General features: G+C 42.0%; 2 protein-coding genes and 1 pseudogene across 2 annotated transcripts; all 3 read left to right on the forward strand.

Annotated features, from left to right (window-relative positions):
* Nucleotides 1-1,870: 1,870 nt before the first annotated feature.
* On the forward strand, nucleotides 1,871-2,559 carry LOC149871189 (olfactory receptor 4Q2-like; annotated as a pseudogene).
* Nucleotides 2,560-10,583: 8,024 nt separating this feature from the next.
* On the forward strand, nucleotides 10,584-12,720 carry LOC149871190 (olfactory receptor 4S2-like). The gene is made up of 3 exons (XM_090034867.1): nucleotides 10,584-10,636; nucleotides 10,749-10,840; nucleotides 11,733-12,720. Exons 2-3 carry the CDS (start codon nucleotides 10,802-10,804, stop codon nucleotides 12,708-12,710), a joined length of 1,017 nt encoding a protein of 338 aa, XP_089890993.1. The 5' UTR covers nucleotides 10,584-10,636; nucleotides 10,749-10,801; the 3' UTR covers nucleotides 12,711-12,720.
* Nucleotides 12,721-19,690: 6,970 nt separating this feature from the next.
* LOC149871191 (olfactory receptor 4S2-like) lies at nucleotides 19,691-20,620 on the forward strand. The gene has a single exon (XM_090034868.1). It carries the CDS (start codon nucleotides 19,691-19,693, stop codon nucleotides 20,618-20,620), a length of 930 nt encoding a protein of 309 aa, XP_089890994.1.
* Nucleotides 20,621-21,190: the final 570 nt, after the last annotated feature.

The following is a 21,190-nucleotide window of genomic DNA, read 5'->3' on the forward strand; positions in this document are numbered from 1 at the left end:
GGGAGAGAAGGGCATTGGGGGTCAGATCAATGCCCTGCAATGAGGGAGGGATTGGGGCTGGACCTGGCATTGGGGCTGCCCAGCTGGGGCAGGGGACATGGGATGCATTATTATTAAGATGGATTTCATCTTACTCTGAACACCTTCAAAATATCACCACTATAAACCTGCATGATCAGTGAACAGGAAAATAACAGCTCCTGACTAAGAAGCAAATAGGGATGAAATATACTCATGCCTTCACTGAAGGCCACTGACTGTGTTCCAGCTTCAGTGAAACAGAGAAAAAAAGCCACTTCCTTCTAGTGGCATCCTTCCTCAATCACTTCAAATGCATAACAACACACTTCAACATGGGGAGAAATAGCACAGCATCTAGAACAAATGAACCACCCTGCTTCTTTCTTTCTCTCTTTCGCTCCCTTTCTTTCTCTTCCTTCCTTCTCCTTCCTTTCTTCTGCAGCACTTTCTTCAGTGTGACATGGAATAAATGCACATGTTTGTATGCATACAGATCATAGGCAGAGCTGACAGCAATGGCTGTAGTTAAGATTGCTATTTTCTACCAGAAGGGCCTGTTACTTTTTAAATGGCCACATCTTAACCTTTGGGTATCAGGTGCCAGACCTAGGAGCAGGTAGACTGCCACACTTGTGCTTTCACTGGAGGCAGCAACTTGGCTGAAAAGGAATCTCTTTTCCTATAAGCCCAAAGTCATTAAGGCACTTAAGCCTGTGCAGAACTTAAAGCATGGCACAGTTCCAGTAGCTTTACTGCATAATTAGAGTACCCTCCACTGGTGTCTAGCTGTAGCTCAGAGGGAGCCATAGCAGCCTTCAGAAATGACATGAAGTGACTGTTCTGTGCTTTAAAAAAGGCAAGATGTTCAAGCTCCTCACACATGGGTGTGGTCCTTCAGGGCTAGAGGTGAGTGACTGGGGATTCTAACTGGAAAGCTGGGAATTTTCTCTTTCCAATAGGATACTGTTTCTATTCTAAGCTTTGCTAGGGCATGGGAAATTGGATTTAAAAGCTGTCATTCATCTGGGACTGTGGAAAGGTGCAATTCAGGGGCTATCTCACAATGAACACAAAAAGGAGGCCATAGTCCTGCACCAAACTGATTGTTTAGCATACATGGGGGGGGGGGGTTGTGACAAATGCGCCCCCGCAGGTAGTTTGGTATTCTTGTTGTTGATAGATTCTGGTGAACAGTTTGCAGGCGTACTGAAGGCTGTTGGCAGGTTTCCTGTTTTGAGATGTAGGAAGTTGGCTTCTGGTGATGAGGTTAGGTCAGCAAGGTTTGATGCTTGTTTGAATTTGGAAACCACTTTTCACAGATGGGCCTATGAACTGCACTTCATCAGCCTCCTAGGTACAGAAACTCATGGACACAATATAGAAAATATATAATATAATATATAATTAATTGGAATTCTGGTCCTGTTTTCATTGGCCTATGTTGCTGGGTTTGGAGTTGTAGCTGTGTTGGTCTAATGACATGGGCAGACAAGGTTCTTTGGGTAAATGTGATATCTTTTATTAGACCAACTGAGTAGTAAGCTTGCAAAGAACTTTTTTCCACCTACTCAGTTGGTCTAATAAAAGAAATCACATCTACCCAAAGAACTATTGGTCTTCGTGAAACTTTTGCTGGGGAACCTCATCATCATATGTATGGTAAAGACTGACCCCTGCCTGGCTTAATCTCTGAACCGTCTCTTCTGCAATTTGTCCTGAACTGATATCTGTTATTCCTTCATCACTGCTTTTAGGATGCTGGCTGACTTGCTTTCCCAGAAAAACAAAAAATTCTTACCATAACTGTATGGCTGTCCTGTTCCTTGGGCATTTTTGGGGAACAGCGGAAATGTTTCTAATGACAGTAATATCCTATGACCTCTGTATTGCCATTTGCAGTCCCCAGCACTATACAACCACCATGAGCAGGCCTGTGTGCTGTACACTTATAGTTGCCTGTTGGGTGGGAGGCACGATTACCAGACTGTGATCATCATGCACCTACCATTCTGTAGCCCTAATACAATTGATAACTACTACTGTGATGTATCTCACTATCAAAGTCTCCCGCACTGGTACCTAAGTTATTGATTTGCTCTTGATTTCCAACAGGGGCTTGATCTGCTTGGCATGCTTTCCCATACTGCTCCTTTTCTATAGCATCATTCTAGTCATGATCAGGCTCCACTCCACTGAGGGGAGGTGGAAGGCCCTCTTTACCTGTGCTTCCCATGTGATGGTTGTCACCTTGTTCTTTGGTCCCTGAATCTTCATTTATCTCCATCCCTTCTCCAGTTCATCAACTGACAAGGTTATTTTTCTCATCAACACCATCCTCCCCCCCGCATGCTGAACCCACTGATCTATACCCTTAGAAACAAGGAGGTGAAAGATTCTATGAGAAAATTATGGGGCTTATACCTTCTTCCCAGAAAAATAAAAGAAACAAGAGGTTGTGAAGTTACCTTGATGGAAACTAGTGTTGTAGGTCAGCATGGATATTTGCCTGGGCCATTGCTTGCAGTGGACAGGCAATGAACAAAGTTCAGATTCACACCAATGCCTGTTAATTTATATATTTAAGCATGGGCATTCCCATAAGTTCAGATATCTATCAGTTTGTGGCCCTGAATCACTCTGTCCCACTTGCTGCAGACTGGAAAGCCATTTCTAAGTTTTTAACCTCTGAGAAGGATCCAATGGTGTTAGTTCCTTAAATCACAAAATAAAATTGGTTTATTTTGTCAAAGATATACTTGCTGGTGTACTTACACAGGTGGAGCCTAATATGATGCTTGAACATGGGAAGCTCTCAAGCTTGAGGTAGGTTTTGCAGGACATTCCTGATATGTCATAAAGGATAAGGGGAATAATCCAGCACAAGCAAAACTCTGAAGCCCTTTGATAAGGGAACTCATGGAGAGGGTGGATATGACAACACACCTCTGGTTTCTGGTTATTAGAGGTGGGACAGAGAGTGGGGAGAGAAGAACATTATCTCCTGTAAAATTCATAAACAGTGCTAAGAACAGAGAGAACAATCCAGGCCTTTGCCCTCCCAGAGGAGTGCTGTGTCACTGAACTTCATAGATTTCATAGACATTAGGGGATGGAAGGGACCTCATGAGATCATCGGATCCAGCCCCGCCACCATAGGCGGGAAGCCAGCTGGGATCAAGTGACCCCAGCAAAAAATAAATCCAACTGTTTTTTGAAGGAGTCCAGAGTAGGTCTTTGCACCACCTCTGTGGGGAGTTTGTTCCAGACCCTGGGCATGCACCTGTCAGAGAAATTTGCTCTGAGTATGCTGCCAAGACAGAAGCTGCCAGGCATGCACCATGGCGGCGGGCCTTGCAGGTGTCCTTTGCGTGACCTCTTGCCCTGTCAATCAGGGCTGACCTAGTTTTTCTCTGGCGCAGACTCAGTTGCCTCAGAGAACTGGCGGCCGGGCATGCTCAGTGAACAACTGAAGTGAGGTCACCCTTCTAGAAAATTCATTCAGTCAAGCAGCCTGATTGGCCACAGGACTGCTTTAAAAAGTTAGTCAGCCCCTCCCTCGGGGGAGACCCGGGAGCTCTGTGGCAGAGACTGGCTTGCCAGATACTTTACCAGAAATGACCCACATAGCTAGAGTCAGTGACTGCTTGTCACAGCACTGTCTTTTAGCTAGACCCTTAGGTCTTTTGGTCTCCTCCTCGATTGCCTCTCGGTTCGTTTTGACTTTGCTTTTTGGTTCTGATCTACTGGCATTCGACCTTCAGCTCATTCAACTCGACCTCGATTTCAGACCACCCTTGGAACTCTCGTTATACCTCGACTGGCTCTTCGACCTCAGCATCCGTGCATCGATCATCTGATTGTCCATCCTGGACTGGCATCACGACCGTGTGTTACAGTTTATGTCCTGTTCGTTTTATCCCAGTTTATGAGCTGTTGACCAGCCCTGGGACTAGGTCTTTGGACTGAACCCCGTGGGCCAACAGACACCCTCTGTTGTATTCGTGTTATACAACTGTAACTGAAGACATCAACACCTACGCCTTCAAAGTGTAAGTCAATAAATCTACTTTATTTGCAACCGTTACGCCTTCATGCCTCAGATTCCATCACACCAAACTCCCACCTGTCCATGCCAATAGCCACCACCTGGCCGTACCACCGTGACCGTGACCCTGAGCTTGGCTTGCCAACTCTGCCGGGTTATTCGCGACAGCACCATGAAGAACTTTTTTCTTATATCCAGGATAAATCAGCCTTCCTGGAGTTTATGGCCATTAGACCTTGTTATCCCTTGGGGAGTTCTGGTGAACAAATGTTCTCCCAAGTCCTGATACAGCCCTCTTATGAAGTTGTAGGCTGCCACCAATCCCCCACCTAAGCCTTCTCTTCTTCAGACTGAAGAATCCTAAGTCTCTCAGCCTCTCCTCATTCAGCCTTCCCTCTAGAGCTTGGATTATATGAGTGGCTGTCCTCTGGACTCTCTCAAGCTTTTTCACATCTTTCCTGAAGTGAGGGGCCCAATACTGGATGCTGTACTCCAGCTGCAGCCTCACCAAGGCCAAGTAAAGCAGGAGGATTACTTCCTTGATTTCGTTTGAGCTGCATTGGTGGCTGCACACCAGATTTTGGTTAGATTTGCCCACCACCACATCACATTGGTGGCTCCTATTCATCTTGTGGTCAAACAAGACCCCTAAGTCCCTTTCAGTCATAAGTGTAGCACTGCCGAGCCTGTAAGTATGCCGAGGGTTCTTCCTACTGAGGTGCAGCACCTTGCACTTCTATGCATTGAAGGCCATCCAGTTTTGGTCATCCCACCTTGAGAGAGCATCCAAGTCGGCCTGTATTCCCAGCCTGTCCTGCAGTGTGACAGCCCTCCCTCATAATTTGGTATTGTTTCATAGTTTCATAGTTCATAGTTGGTAAGGTCAGAAGGGACCTGAGCAGATCATCAAGTCTGACCCCCTGCCATGGTCAGGAAAGAATGCTGGAGTCAAACAACCACAGAAAGGTGTCTATCTAGCCTCCTTTGAAGACCCCCAGGGTAGGAGCAAGCACCACTTCCCTTGGAAGTTGGTTCCAGATCCCTGACTGTGAAGTAGTGCCTCCTGATATCTAGCTTGAACTTGGCCATTTCACATCTGACTCCTGAATCTAGATCATTGATGAAAATTTTAAAGAGTACTGGTCTGAGTACCAAGTCCTGAGGGACTCCACTGGTAACCCTGTGCCACATTGATTTACTCTCTTCAACTAGTACTCTTTGGGTCTGACCCTGTAGCCAGTTGCCTAGCCATCAGACCATACGATGATCAAGGCCACAGTTCCCCAGTTTTACCATGAGGAAATTATGGGGAACTAGGTCAAAGGCCTTCTTGAAGTCCAGATAAATGATGTCAATGTCATCTCCTTTGTTCACGGCATATGTTACCTGGTCATAGAAGGAGATGAGGTTGTTCAAGCAAGACCTACCAGTCACAAAGCCATGTTGGCTGGCATTCAGAAGCTTGCCTTCTATTAGTCTGGTGCTGATGGATCCCCTGACAATTTTCTCCAGGATTTTTCTGGGGACGGATGTCATACTGATTGGTCTATAGTTCCCCGGATCATCCCTCCTCCCTTTCTTGTCAATAGGGACCACGTTGGCTCTTTTCCAGTCATCTGGGACCTCACCCAAGCACCATAATTTTTCAAATATCCCTGCCAAGGGGGATGCAATAATGTCTGCCAGCCCTTTCAAGACCCTTGGGTGTATTCCATCTGGGCCCATGGACTTGTGAATGTCCAGTTTCTCAAGGTGTTCCCTCACCTGATCCACATCAATTTTGGGCCTGTCATCCACTCCCAGATTGGTTTGTGCCATTCCTGGCAGTGTGATCTTCATGGGAGGGTGAAAAACCAATGCAAAAAAGCCATTTAGGAGATTGGTCCTTTCTTGGGCATCTGATGTCAGTTGGATCTCTCAGGGGCCCAATACTATCCTTGTTCTTTTTCTTACTTCCCACATATCTAAACAAGGACTTTTTGCTGTTCTCAATCCCCATAGCTAACCTAAATTCAGTTTGTTCTTTGGCTTTTCTTGATTGCTCTCTGCAGATGCAGGTGAGCTCAGAGTAATCCTCTTTGGTAATGCTTCCTGTTTTCCAGCTGGTGTAGGCTACTATTTTGAGGTTAATGAGATCCAACAGTTCCTTATTCAGCCATAGGGGCTTCCTTCCTTGTTGACTGAATTTCTTGCAAGAAGGGAGATCTTTGCCCTGTGCTTCAAGGATTATGTTTTTGAGCGATGACCATTCCTCATGTACTCCCTTTTCTGGGGTGGGGGGGTGCAGAAGTTGGACTTCCCAAAGTTAAGGACTTCTGTTTTACTGAGGGTTTGCCTGCTCTTTGGTGAACTAAGAAGGTAACCAATTCATGGTCACTGTCACCAAGCTTCCCCTTGATCTGCAGATTGCTCACTAGGTCGTCCCCTTTGACCAGGAAAAGATCCAGTAATGCCTCTCCCCTAGTCAGTCCATAGACTTCCTGGTTTAGGTAGAAGTCATTGATGCATGTGAAAAAGCCACACAGCCTGTCAGAATTGGCCAGGTACTCATCCCAAGAGATGTCAGGGAGGTTGAAGTCCCCCATGACAAACAAGCATTGGGACCGTGTGGCTTCAACCAGTTCCCCATTGAATTACCAATCTAGATCTTCCTCTTGGTGGGGGGGGTCTATAGTACACTCCTACAAGTAAGTCACCCTCCCCACGTTCTACTCATATCTTGACCCAGAGGATCTCAAGACACCCTTCCTGGTTTGGAAACTCAATCTGCAGGGAGGTGAGATGATCTTTGACATAGAGAGCAACACCCCCAACCAGCTTCCCTATCCAGTCTCTCCTGTACAATGTGTAACCCTCTACTGCCACCAACCAATCATAGGTGGAGTCCCACCAGGTCTCCATAATTCCTACAAGGCTGTATTCATTATGATGAACTTCAGAGTCATGCTGCCTATTACTGTAATTGATGGAGGCATGGGCAGTCAGAATATGTCATTTATATTTCAAGGAACAAGCCAGGACTGTAAAGCTGGGAGTCACAATCTAGAAGCTCAAAGCAGGAAGTCACAAGCCAAGATAAAACACTGGAGTCAAATTTGGGCATTCTAAGTAGGCCATGAGCAAAACACAGTACTTTGTGGCCCCAAAAGCTTTTTGCTGCCACTCTGGCCTTATAAGACCTAATCAGGCAGAGCACATTTCCTGTAGGCTTGGGAGATAACTCATCCCTGTCCCCGATTCCTTCCAGCTGGAGCCTAGGGCTGAATTGTCTACAGCTGGGTTTAAGCTCATTACAGTCATTTTCTCACCTCCTGGCTCCATGATTCTTGCTCCCAGCTAAGTTACAGCACAAAAGTTGAGGGCTCCCTGCCCCCACCTATTTTTATACCTTAGTGACTGTGACACTCTCCTGGAGATGAGATTTTTGGGTTTGAAGACCTTTAGTCTAGGCAGGGTCTATTGGGCATGCCTACCTGCATATGTGAAAAAATGTTATGTCGAGGAACAATAAATGGCTACTTAGATGACGATGAAGGAAGAGAAAGCCATAATAGTTTCCTGTCATGCAGGCTCTGCAATGGTGAAAAAAAACAAAACCCCAAAAAACAATACCTCACTACTATTAAAAATCTTGGCTTAACTGTCAAAGCAATTCAAGAATTTACCTCACTCTAAAGTAATAATCTTTAATTATGTCTGCACTAATGGCTTCTTATGAAGAAAACTTCATATACTTCTGGGAACTCATTACAAGGGCAGAACTACAATACGGTTAGCAATCACACCCTTCTATTATGGAATTTACTTTAAATATGTCTGCAGTAACTTCAGTCAAGAGACATAAAGGTTGCTTTTTTTTTCTCTCCCTAAGGATTCCATTGGATTTTAGATTGTGCAGAGTGAAGGGTGGAGTTGAATTTTTTGTATCAGTTCTCAGCCATATGGCAAAACTTAAAGAAATGTGGATGAGAAAGAATCATGCTCCAAGAACCAAATCACCTTTCCTAGCCTCTTTAAAACACTCTCTATATTTTCTGTCTCAGTCTGTTGCTGGGAAAAGGTGGAGGAGAAATCATCAGATATGGTTATCCAGGAATCTAGCAAGGTCTGCATGTAAAAATACTGTAAGTTCATGTGTGATTAATGGTATGATTTATGTTGAAATCCCAATAATAAATCCATTTCCTTTATTGTACATATATTAAATTAATACACATATAACAAGTTCAAAATAGTTCAATTCAGTCCACTAAACTCAGATTGTCTTAGCTGAACTTCCTATTTTGAAAATTTGTATAGATTTTTTTTTTGAGGGGAGGGTGTTTTTTTTAGGGAAGCTAAATGATGCTGTTTCTAATGCAGAAACAAGGTTTGTTTCATTATATCTTTTATGGGATCAACTACATAGTTGGAAGAGTTGCTAGGTAAGCTTTTAGATAGAAATGCTTGTTTCTTAGACCCGTGAAAGAAGCTGATACAGCCTAAAATTAATGCCAGATTTAAAAAAAAAAGACTTTAAATCCAATATCTAATGTCTATTGCAAGGATTTTTATAAATGTAACCAACAATATGTTGATTTAGAAGGTAAAAAAGAACATCCCTCTTTGGTATAAGCACACTTAGATTAGTTAAGTTATGTCAATTATTAGCACACCTGGAGGCAGGTGCATCACTTGGTCCAGCTGTTTTCAAGTTGTGAAAAAAAAGAACACCCAGGATGTATTAGCAAATATCATGAAGAAATATTTGTTTACTCACAATAGTAATTTCTTAGGTCTCTTTGCCAATGGATATGTTGTTTTGCCCTTTGTTTCTTGGAGTTTTTATTTTTTTTTACAGTCTATTTTCCACACACACACACACATCTATTGAAATGATTAATATTAAAATGATATTATTAATATAAAAATATTAAACACCTTGCTGTAAAGAAATACGTTTAATGATACTTGTGTAAGTGTAATTCAACCACCATACACACATGAATTATCATACAAAGATTAATTCAATAACTGTGCGTTTTTTTCTGAAGAGCCAAAGGAAGAAAGGGAAAAAAACAACAACCATAGTATACGATGGCCTGTGAACATCATGAGTTAATGAAGATTTATTCATGATATTTGTTGGTACGTTCCAGATTCAGCACACAGAATGAAAGGTGCTCAGTGAACACATTGGTAGAGTAAAGGAGACCATTGCCTACAGAACCCGTTTCTAAAGATAGAATTTCTGTAGTAGATTAGATAGAGGGCTGAAAGAAAAGAAAGGGTGGTCCTATGGTTACCTCACTGAAGTATAAAACAGGAGACCTGGAGATTATTGCAAAGATGGGTATTAATTCTGGTGTATATCAGTTCTCCCTCTGTAGAGTAGGGATGTTACTCTATGGGTCACAGCTGGGAAGTGGTGACATAGCAGCAAGGTTTTCCTGCTTATGGCTTGAGAGGCATGAGTGCAAACCTCACTCCTGATTTATTCTGAATGTTGTTATAAGTCAATGAATGTGTAAATGGGCCCCCTAGCTTCACAGCCAAAAAATCAAAGGAGGTCAGATGTGGTCCTAGGGACATTAACCCTTCTGAATCATGGCTACAGAAACTGCCTAACCACAGGGCTGAGCATGTGTTTGAGTTCTCATATATATAAATACTACATTAAGATACTCCATGGATGAGGGAAAAAGGAAATATTGAACAGTCTCTTCATTGACTAAGTAATGCCAATGCCTATTTCTGGGTTTCTGTCCATTACCTAGGTATGTTCCAAATTCAACATCAGGTTAGACAACTGATTATATTGTACTGTAAAATCTGATTAGTCCAAAATTCAAAGGTCTAGTTTAGCAGAAAGGTGGTCGTTCTGAGTATTATTCAGCCAGCAATGTGTTAGTACGGTCCGTTTCATAATCAACATTGACTGATCGGTTAAGTGAACATTGGTTTATACTTCCTTGAACTGAATATGGAATATGGTGAAGTTTTACCTTCTTGTGTGTTCCACTTCCATAATGATTACCAATAATAATTGTGATGGTGGACCTTGCCTCTCTGTATCCTTTTATAATCTCCCAAAGAGCTGTAAGTACCCCGACTTTCCCGCCTGCCACATCTTGGATGTTATTATAATAAGTTCTGCTTTATAATGTCACTTGTCAGGAGGGTTGTTATATATATATTTGTTGTTTTATTTTGTTCTTTGGGTGTCTGTATTCGGAATCCCGGTATCATAGGGGAAAACGTCACTTGATTATTTCCACACACTCGCCGATATATATATTCACAATCAGATGCAGATTAACACTTGTCTTTATCTTTATTCTTTATAACACTATACAAACTTTCGTTATCTTTAAACAGAAGTGGCCCTTTTTTTTAACAATTATATCTACATACTGTTCTTATTTAACCTTTATCAGTTTGGTTGAATGGAACTTGGTGCTAATAAAAAAAGTCCCTTTAGCTCCGGTTTGTCTATTTCCTTTCTTCTTTTTTTTTTAGAGCAGGCTTTTCTTTTCAAGCCTTATTTCTCTCTCTTTACTTTTACTATCTTAAGTGTGTACCTTTCATCTGGTGCGTGCCTGAAGCCTTCAATCCTTGTGGTTAGCACTCAGTTGTTTTCACTAAGCTTGTGGGAGTGAGTCAATTCACTCTTCTCTTTTTTGTTTGTTTGTTTACTTTTCAGCGCGGCTGCCAGCTGCATCTCCGGTGCCTCTTTAGGGATCAGCCCCTCTTTCTATGAGCTCCGTTCTCGCCAGCGGCAAGAAAAATCCTGAGGTAAGTGTCTTATCTCCTGGAGGTCTTCTTTCTCCCTCACTTTCACCTTCAGATGCTCTTTCTTTCTTCTCCCTTTCTGAGACTCTCCTCTCTTCTTTCTTTTCTTTTTCCAGACCTTCTATCATAATATGGTAATAGCTCCAGAAGCGGCATTCTCCGGCTCATTTTGCCGTGTTGCTGTTTACTCTTTCATAATAATTTTAAAAGAAATAAGTAATGACTAATTCTATCCAAGAAGAAAGTATGAGTCCATGATTGCTTAGAAAAGTCAAGTGATGGTTTTTACCATTTACTTACTCAGCAATGAACAATAATTACAATAATTATCAAGATCAACAAAGGATCTCCACTATCCAAATGTGAACAGATCCTACAGCAATAAACTAAGCTTCTACATAGAGATTTATACTAAATAGCAGTTCTGAGTGACTCCCTTAAAGAATATAGGTGCAAAAAATAGTATTTATTACAATAGCAGGTGGATTTCTGATATTTGGAATGAAAATGATTGAGTACCAGTTTTCAAATATTACCTCCTTAAAAATATATATTCCCATTTTTTTATATTGATGTTTAAATAAAATGGGCATTTATCACTCCAAGAAATTATGCAGGGAATTGGATATATATGTTGAAATGTATATGGCTCAAAACTAAAGGTTTTTAGTAACACAATACAAGAAAAATATAGTGCCTATGTTAAGCATATTTCATCAATGCATATTGAGTATAACATATGATTCTAAAAACCCCTAAGTGAAATGTGGAACTTGTATTCTTTTAGCTCCAATCTACTTTTTGTTGTTGTTGTTGTTGCTTAAAATATGTTGCTATTCATTGTGACTGCAGCCAATGTAGCTATTTATTGACAATTTCCCTTATTTTTTGACAGATAGGTGATTTGTTCTACAACCTCAAATTTACTGCCCACCCTGACTACATGAAGAATACAAACAATATCACAGAATTCCTCTTCTTGGGACTCTCTCAGGATGAACAGTTAGAAAAAGTTTGTTTTGTCTTGTTTTTATTCTTCTATATAACTATAGTCTTGGGAAACCTCCTCATTATTGTGACTATAAAAAACAGTGAACACCTGAGATCCCCCATGTATTTCTTCCTTAGGTACCTATCCTTTGTAGATATCTGTTACTCCTCTGTCACAGCCCCAAAACTTATTGCTGACTTCCTTGTTGACAGGAAGTCCATCTCCTTTGAGGGATGCATAGTACAACTGTTCCTGGTTCATCTCCTTGGAGGCACTGAAATCTTCATTCTCACAGTGATGGCCTATGATCGTTATATTGCAATCTGCAAACCTCTCCATTACGCAACCATCATGAACAAGCATAGGTGTAACTGGATGATGGTGGCCTCGTGGGCAGGAGGCTTTTTGCATTCCATTGTACAAACACTCCTGACCACTCAGCTTGACTTCTGTGGCCCCAATGTGATAGATCACTTTTTCTGCGATGTGCTCCCTTTACTGAAACTGTCCTGCTCTAATACATATGCTGTTGGCATCATAGTTGTTGCTAATAGTGGGATGATTTCCCTGATTAGCTTTATTGTCTTGGTTGTGTCCTACCTTGTTATCTTAGTCACCTTGAGGACCCACTCTTCTAAGGGGCGTCTCAAAGCCCTTTCCACCTGTGTATCCCACATCACTGTAGTTACCATATTCTTTGGGCCATGCATCTTCATCTACCTACGACCTTCCACCACCTTCCCAGAAGATAAGATGGTTGCTGTATTCTACACCATTTTCACTCCCATGCTGAATCCTTTAATCTATACCCTGAGAAATGAGGAGGTAAAAAATGCCATGAGAAAACTGTGTAGTCAAAAATTGAATTTGGGAGGGAAATGAAAAATGTGATGTGAGGGGATTGTGCTAAATATTATTGAAATTTGTGGAGATGGTAAATAAAATGATTTACTAGTGATGTTAGATAAAATGTCTCTGTCATGTGGTGTCAGGTCTCCAGTTAAATTGTAATGTATTTCCTTTTGATTTCATAGACACAGACTGCCATCTCTCAGCTGCCTCTACAGTGGTACTTACATTTTTCAAGATTGTTGAAAAAAAATTTGATGTCTTTTAAATAGTTTATTTCTTTTTTTTCTATAAGGGCTCTGGCAAATCAATGCATCTATAATGGTTATCTACTTTTACTTCCACAATAAGATAAGGGTTAAATATACCTTATGAAAACATCTCATTTCTGGACCAAATTAGAGAGAAGGGAATATTCTTATGAAAGGCAATTTGCATTCCTACTATATATTACAAAGTTTTTTTGTCATTATTTCATATATTTCCATTGAAAGTTAAGGTTTTACTTGTGGGGGCGTGTTTCTCAACCCTTGCCATGCTTATCTGTGTTGTTATTGTACAGTAAGTCCCAACTGTTGTCTCAGATCTAACTATAATTTTATCATTTAGACAATATCTAGGTTAACATGACTTGTATATAAACTGTGAAATTGCCTAAAGTGGCAGAATCAAAGAGGCAGCCTTTCTAGAGCTGATGCGTGATCAACAGATTTTGACTGGTCAGTGCAGGTACATTATGTAATATGGAATGGGAAGAGGAAAACTTAATTTTGCACAAATAAGTAAAATATTTAGGTCTAGTTCTAGATGAAATAACTGCAACAGAATCACAGCTCGCTGTAAAAGTCCTAAGGCAAGAATTTAATGGTCAGTGATTGGAATTGAAGGATCTATCAATGAAAATAAGTCACTGTTACCATACTACTCCTGATGACCTCCTTATTATTAGACGTGTCTGCAGAAGTGCATCAAATATTCACTACAGACTGTAATTAAAGAAAAAGAAAAAACTACTGCAATTAAAAAAAATAGGATAGGAGTAACAAAACTAAATGCTGTTTCAATAGGTGGTAGACTTCAAAATATAGACTAATGTTTGTTTGAAAGATCTACAAAAGAAGGTTTACCTGGTGTTCTGATTACAAGGAACTACACTCCCTGTCTGGTGCTGTGTTTAGCCTGGATTGTCTTGAAAACTGGAGAGAGAACACTTTAATGAATGGTATAGTCACATTAATATACAACAGAAATCCCAGTGTACATTAGGGAGAAAGATGATCAATGGGAGATTCCAGATTAACTCCCCTAACCCATAGTATTCCCATCTCCCCTTCCAAGTCCCCCATGCTCCCACAGCACATGCCTTTCCCTTTCCCTTAACCTTCTACCATTTCAAATTTCCCTTTCTATCTCCCATTTTCACCACCAAGCTTTCTTCCCTCAATTCTTACCTCAGGGTTCTTCTTTATTCTAACATAATAAGGCGCTTAGTCTGTCTGTCCCTAACACTTTTGGTCAAGTGTGCATGCTCCCACAAGAGGACCGGCCATGATTGGCATCCTTCTCCACTGTTTTGAATTAGGTGCTTGTGTGTGTGCTTTTCCCTGTGAGTATTATTTCAGGGTTTTACATAGAATTTACATGCAGGGATAAGACTGCAAGAGAGTTCAAGTGGCCAGAGGACAAGATAAACTATGCAGGGAGGATAAGCCAAAATGCCACTTATGTGACTCATTGGGAGAGTTATACACTTCAAGAAAAATTGGAGTATGGCCTAAGTGTATGCAAGTTATATATGCACACAAAGGGCAATTTGTTCAGACCAATGTGTAGGTTAAATGGCTAAAGTTCCCCTTCCTGAAGATTTACAAAGTTACTAAAGAACTTCCTGTTTTCTAGGAAGGTATCAAGAAAAGGAACAAGATATAAACTGGGTTATTTCTCAGTAGGGGTGTGCAAAACAGGCCATATTCAATTAGGATACAGATTTGGCCCAAATCAGGAACAGTGATTTGATTTGTTGATTCAGATCACTGTCTCCAATTTGATCCGGCTGAATCCAAATCTGAAGATTGTATGCTGATTCAGAGAATCAGTGATTCGGCCATAGACACAGCTTTAAATTTTTTTCTACATACCTCGAGGTACCAGACAGAGCTCATGAATGCTGCAATGCTGGGGTGGATGAAGCGTCCCACAGGAGCATGTGGGGCCCTCCCCACGTGCTTGGCGATGAACCTGGAATTAGACCGGAATTACTTCTGGTCCACTTCCGGGTCTGCTACCATATGTGTGGGGGACTGCTCCTGTGTCCCCCGGCTCAGAGATTAGCCATGGGAAGACCCAAGTGGCTGTGAGCTCTGTGGTGGACCCAGAAATATATTGGAAGTGCCTCTGGTCCACTTCTGGGTCTGCTGCCAAGTGCACTGGGGAACCTGCCATGCTTCTCTGGGATGCTCCATCCATCCCAACATCTCAGCATTTAACAAGCCACCTGCTATCTTCAGATATGTAGAAAAAACATTTAAAGCTGTGTCTATGTCTGAATCATTGAATCTTTCCGAATCTCTCCAAATTGATTCAGAGGGTTCTGGTTCAATTTGGACAGATTAAAGGGTCTCCTGATTCAATTCTAAACACAGACCAAGATAAATCTCCTGGTTGGATCATAGATAGACACAGCAGGAACACCAGCTGACCAACTGTTAGCACAGACTTAGTAAGGGTTGCCAGAATCTGGAATGGGCTTCCAAGGGAGGTGGCTCTCTTCCCTACCTTGCGGGTCTTCAAGAGGAGACTGAACAAGCATCTAGCTGAAGTCATCTGACCCCAGCACTCTTTCTTGCACAGGGCAGGGGGTGAGAGTAGATGTCCTACTTAGGTCCCTTCCAACCCTAACATCTATGAATCTATGAATCTATGATTTGGATTCTGAGATTCAACCACTGCATCTGGCTGAATCTCTGCCAAATCAGTTCGGTGACCAAAGCTCTGCACAGCACTATTGGTCAGGATAAAAAGTTTTGAATCTATGAGGAAAATATGTGAAGTTGAAGGGACTGACATCTAACTGAAAGTATGAAATTAAGAAAAGTAAATAGAGCAGCAGGCTATGAAAAGTTTGCCTCCATTACATATCTAAAGCAGCCTAATTTAAGTGCTTCTTCATCAAGTCGTTCCAACTGATCAGTTTTGAAATGCTTCTGGGAACTCATTATCTAGGGCAATAACATGCTACCTCCATATGATTGATTTTAACTATTTCTGTTGTAACTGCACAAAAAAGGAAGACAAAGCAGCTTTTCCCAGAATGTAGGACAGAAACAGTTCTTTCAATCAGTTTCTTTTAAAAGCAGAACTGGCCTCTGAGACTTTCTGGGCAGGGTGACATGCAGATGTGAAAGGATTCCTTTGCTCTTTTCGTTACTCCCCATCTCTACTTTAATGATTTACTGCTGTTACATTTTGACAGAAAGTTAAAGAAATCTGATCTGAAGGCTTGTAAAGAGATCTGTTTAGATAAATTCAACAAAATGTAAGGTCAGCAGTGGAGTCAGAACTAGATCCTGCAAGGAACAACCCTTCTCATTCTGTTAGTGCTTACTGCTGATCAGCCTGGATCGTCTTCACTACCAGGACGCATTGAAGCTCTGCGGTTATAAAACCTACCATCTTCCAGGTACCTGTAATAATATCTTTTCAATCTTTGCTTTTACTTAGCATGTCTGAATATTTAGCTCTTCTCCCTCCCACCTCCACAAGCCACATTCATGTGCACCTGCTTAAGCAAATGGAAAAGGATTTTTCAGTCCTTTGGTGAACTCTGATTCTCGTAGTCAATCTGTTACAATGAAAATAATTTGAATTAAAGTATGACTCTGAAACACTGTTTCAATCCTTTTTTCCATCTTTTTAAGATCCCTGTATTGTTCATTTTTCATTATTTTAATTTATTTAATATGTCAATCTGAGTCATAAAAATGGGCACATAACTGTAAAATGCTATCCATCTGTCTGCTCGCCCATTTATCCAGCCTCACACACCTCTCCTCCTTGCTCCATCTCTCCCACTGTCTTTCTTTTTCACAGTTAAACGTGTCAACCCATGTCAATCCATTAATGAAAAGGCTATTTTTTAGAATGAAGGGAATGTAATACATTGAATTCAAATCAATTGAAAATACTGGTAGGGTGAAGCATATGTCAGAAACCTTGCGCTTTTCTGGTTATACTGAATAGTCACATGCCCAATAAAACTACGTAGAAAAAGGGCAAATAATAGCTGTTTCTCTTCCTAGAAGAGAGGGGGAAAAGAACATCCTGGGGAAATGCAGGCCTAATTCAGAATTCATCTTTGCTATGTGGGTCACTTAAGAGAGTATCTCTTTCGGACTCTGAGCACATTAACCTAATCCAGAGGAATTTTTTCAGGGTGATGTAACCTAAACCCTTGTCCTCAATCCCAGTCACAGATGGAAGCAGTGTCTAGACCGAGCATGGGCACCTACCCATTTCTCCCACCATTCCTACGGTCAGCAGTCAGGGGAAGGGCTAGGGAACCCCCACCTATGGACAAAGAGGCATAGTCTAGGTGTGGCACCTTATCATGATGATAGAGTCAATATAGACAGACCCACAGAGCTCCTTCCACATCACATAACATCCTCCCCTCCCCTGCTGATTTCAGTTTCCCAGCTAGAACCATCTCTGAACCTTCCATACCGCTGAATGCATAAAAGTGGTCAAGGGGCACAGTGCTCTCTTTCAATGCCCCTCCAAAAGCCCCTAATTGCCCTACCAGAATCTCAGAGCTTTCCATATGCACTTGTTCTATTTAAAAGCAGAGCTACAGGAATAATGGAAACGCTGGAATGTCAAAGAAAAATAATTGTGTTGTTTCTTACTAGAGCTGCAATTATTATAAGCATGGCATTTACTGTTGTTATTTATTATTGTTATGCATTGTCCTGTTTCTGTGCCTGTCAGAAATGAAATAGAGGAGGAGGCAGGTAGTTCCAAGTTCAATCCCTGTTACTTAGTGGTTAAAGCATATGTTCAGGGAGCAGGAGACATGCTAGGCCCAAACATTCAAAAAAAATTGTTTTCTGTATGTGGCGTAGTTTAGTTTGGTAGGAAACAGAACAGACAGCCACCCTTTGGTGTGGGGTGGGGGCAGGGGGCAGGGTGGGGGGAGCAAATCTTAGACTGCGTTATACCTTTTTAATATTAGTCTCCATATACCAAACTGCTGTTCTGTTTACAGAGATACATGGTTAAACTGTTAAACAAGAATTATATTTATACCATTTACCACTTGCTGTCTACCTCTGACAGGAATGGCCCTGGCCCCGTCCCCCATCCCCTTCTGTTTTCTCCATGTGCCTGGCACTGCATGGGCCACAGGCTGCTGGGAAGGAGCCACGGGTGGGGGGTGTTGGTGCAACTGAGTCATTAGGGTCACTACTCAGCTGCATAGCTGGAGCTTCCCCTTAAGGGGCAGGGGCTAGGGCTGGAGACACAGATGGTGCTGTGGGCCTCTCCTGTGCCTGGATCCTGCCACCATGGGGCAGGGAGGTGCTTGCCCCCCACAGAGGGACAGATGGGTCCTTCCCACGAAAGCAGTGACTTTCGTCACCCTACAGTGGGTCTGCCCAGCACCCCTCTCCCCAGTCTCCAGTGACAGGGCAGAGGTAGGGTGACAGGCAATGGGCTCTCTTTGCTTCCCACCATGCGTCTTCTGTCTCAGCCTGGACTGGGAAGGCTCTTCTGTGGTGCCCAGCTGGGCCCTCCTCAGCTCACCCCAGGGTCAGGGTGGGGTGCACTCTCCACCCTCCAGCCCATGGCAGTGGGGCTGCGTGGGGCCTGACCCAGCCCTGAGGCAGGGCTGAGTGGCTTGGTCTGAGGAGGTGTCACCAGGGCACAGTGATTAATTAAGCGTCTCCTTCTCAGCAGAAGCATTGTCCTTTTTTTGATCTAATATTCATTGGGGGAAATAGATGGAAAATAATGGCAAAGTTTCTAGCAGGAAAGATTCATCCTAGAAACCAGGGCCACTATTCCTCTAAGGGAGAATCCAGTGAATTCCAAAATTCCCACCATTTTCTTTTGATTTTTTTTGCTTGTTGTTTTAACTAATCTATTTGGTAATTGTGAAAATAGCTTGTTGGAAGCTTGTTGGTGATCAAATGAAGCATGATAATCAGCAACATCAAGAAAAGTGTTGAAGTGATGATGCAGTCTTGTTTAACTCTCACCTTAACCTCTCAGGAACTCTGGTAGATCAATTTCTGAGAACAACCACTTGCATACCATAATGGAGGGAGAAAATAAATTAGGAAACAAATACATTCCTATAGGTAACCTACGCAGTGCTCCTCAGTTGATAGAGTTAAAGGCTTTTTGTGATGTCAAAAAAAGCCATGAACATAGCTAGAAGTTGTTCTGGCCTTGTTCCTGCAGCTGGCAAGCTCTGAAGATCATGTTAGTTGTTACTCTTGATGCCCTAAACCCACACTGATATTCTGGGAGCAGCTCTTCAGCTAGTGGAAGGAGATGGGTCAGGAGGGTTCCCACAGGGATCTTTCTGTGCTGGACATTAAGGTGATCCATCTATAACAGCTACTAATACTGGCAGCAGAGCTGTGCTGCTACCCAGCATATCCAGAAGTGCTGCGTAAAGGAATGCCTTTCATAGAAGGTTAGATGCAACATAAGCAGGGGTAACTCTGATGAATAAGCCGTCACAGACCAAGAAGCAGAAGCACCATCAGAAAGTGGTGTGGACATTAAAGGGCAATGCTTTCCCTCCTGAAATGCCACATATATCCTTTCACTGTGGTGTGACACGGTGAGTACAGGTCTAAAACAAGCTTTTGAAAACAAACTTCCTTCCTTTGTAATAATGACCTCAGTATTTCTCTCATCATTGGTGAATAGGTGCTTACTGTTCATTTCTTTATTTAGTGTTCTGGCAGGTGAATTAACATCCTCCAGTGATTATCTGAACTGACCACATGGAACCTGCACATAATGTATCTGAATTTGTTTTACTGGGACTTGCTCAAAGCCAGGAGACAGAACAAATCTGTTTTGTGCTGTTTTCAATTCTCTATGCACTTATTGTAGTGGGAAACCTCCTCATCATCATCACCATCAAGAGCAGCAAAAGTCTGATTTCCCCCATGTATTTCTTTCTAAGCTACCTTTCCTTTGTTGACATCTGCTATTCTACAGTTATAGCTCCCAAAATGATCTCAGACTTCCTTGCTGAGAAGAAGACCATCTCATTCTCTGGTTGTATGACACAGCTCTTCTTCTCTCATTTCCTTGGCTGTACTGAGATATTCCTCCTCACAGTGATGGCTTATGATCGGTACATTGCAATCTGCAAACCACTTCATTACATGGTCATCATGACTGGGCGTGTGTGTGGCTGGATGGTGTTGGGTTCCTGGACAGGGGGCTTTGTGCATTCCATTATACAGGCTCTCCTGACTGCTCAGCTCCCCTTCTGTGGGCCTAATGTGATTGATCACTATTTCTGTGATGTGCAGCCTTTGCTGAAACTGGCTTGTACTGACACCTACATTATTGGCCTCATTGTTGTTGCTAACACCGGGATGATTTCTTTGACCTGCTTTGTTGTATTAGTTATATCATATATTGTCATCTTAGTCTCCTTGAGAAGACACACTTCTGAAGGGCGCCTCAAAGCTCTCTCTACCTGTGCCTCACACATCACTGTAGTGATTATATTTTTTGGGCCATGTATCTTCATGTACTTACGACCAGCAACAACCTATTCAGAGGATAAGACTGTCTCTGTGTTCTACACTGTCTTCACGCCTATGCTGAACCCATTGATTTATACCCTTAGAAACAAAGAGGTGAAAACTGCCATGGGAAAAGTGTGGAAGAGAAAAGTGGACTCAGGAGATAAATGAAAATGCTACACTGTAAAAATAGTACTTTTAGAAACTGGTAAACTAGATTTCACCAGCTTTTTAGAGAAAAAAGACATATTTATGTTATAGGCTAGTAGTTTTGCGCTGAAAATGTCCATGAATTTCCTATTAATAGACTGCTGGGCACCTCTTTTAATAGGAATTTTTGGAATGTTTAATTCTGTTGGAAAAGTGAAGACTTTTGTATTTTTCATTACTTACCTTGATTTATTTACTATCATTATTATAAGTGTCTTCATTACAATGGAGTGTACTAAGGGTGGCATTCTGCTTTTTCCTGTCTATGTAATTATATCACTTGATCATCTACACAGTTGTTTACGTGCCAGAAATTAAACTGATGAACAGGTTAACATTCTGCTCCTGGACATGCAGGCATGCATGTTCTACTTTCCAGCAAAGCACTCTTATTGCTATGCCACAGGGCAGCTATTTTGCAGGCCCTTGTCTGATGTACCTTTTGTAGCTGATCCCTGGGCTGCCACTAGAAGGGGGTATGTGAGTCCAGGAGGCAGGGCACAAGGGAAAGTTATACAGCTCTGTAAAGTG

This window comes from Crocodylus siamensis, chromosome 2, assembly GCF_052110815.1.
Source record: "Crocodylus siamensis isolate JL-2025a chromosome 2, ASM5211081v1, whole genome shotgun sequence".
Taxonomy (NCBI): domain Eukaryota; kingdom Metazoa; phylum Chordata; order Crocodylia; family Crocodylidae; genus Crocodylus; species Crocodylus siamensis.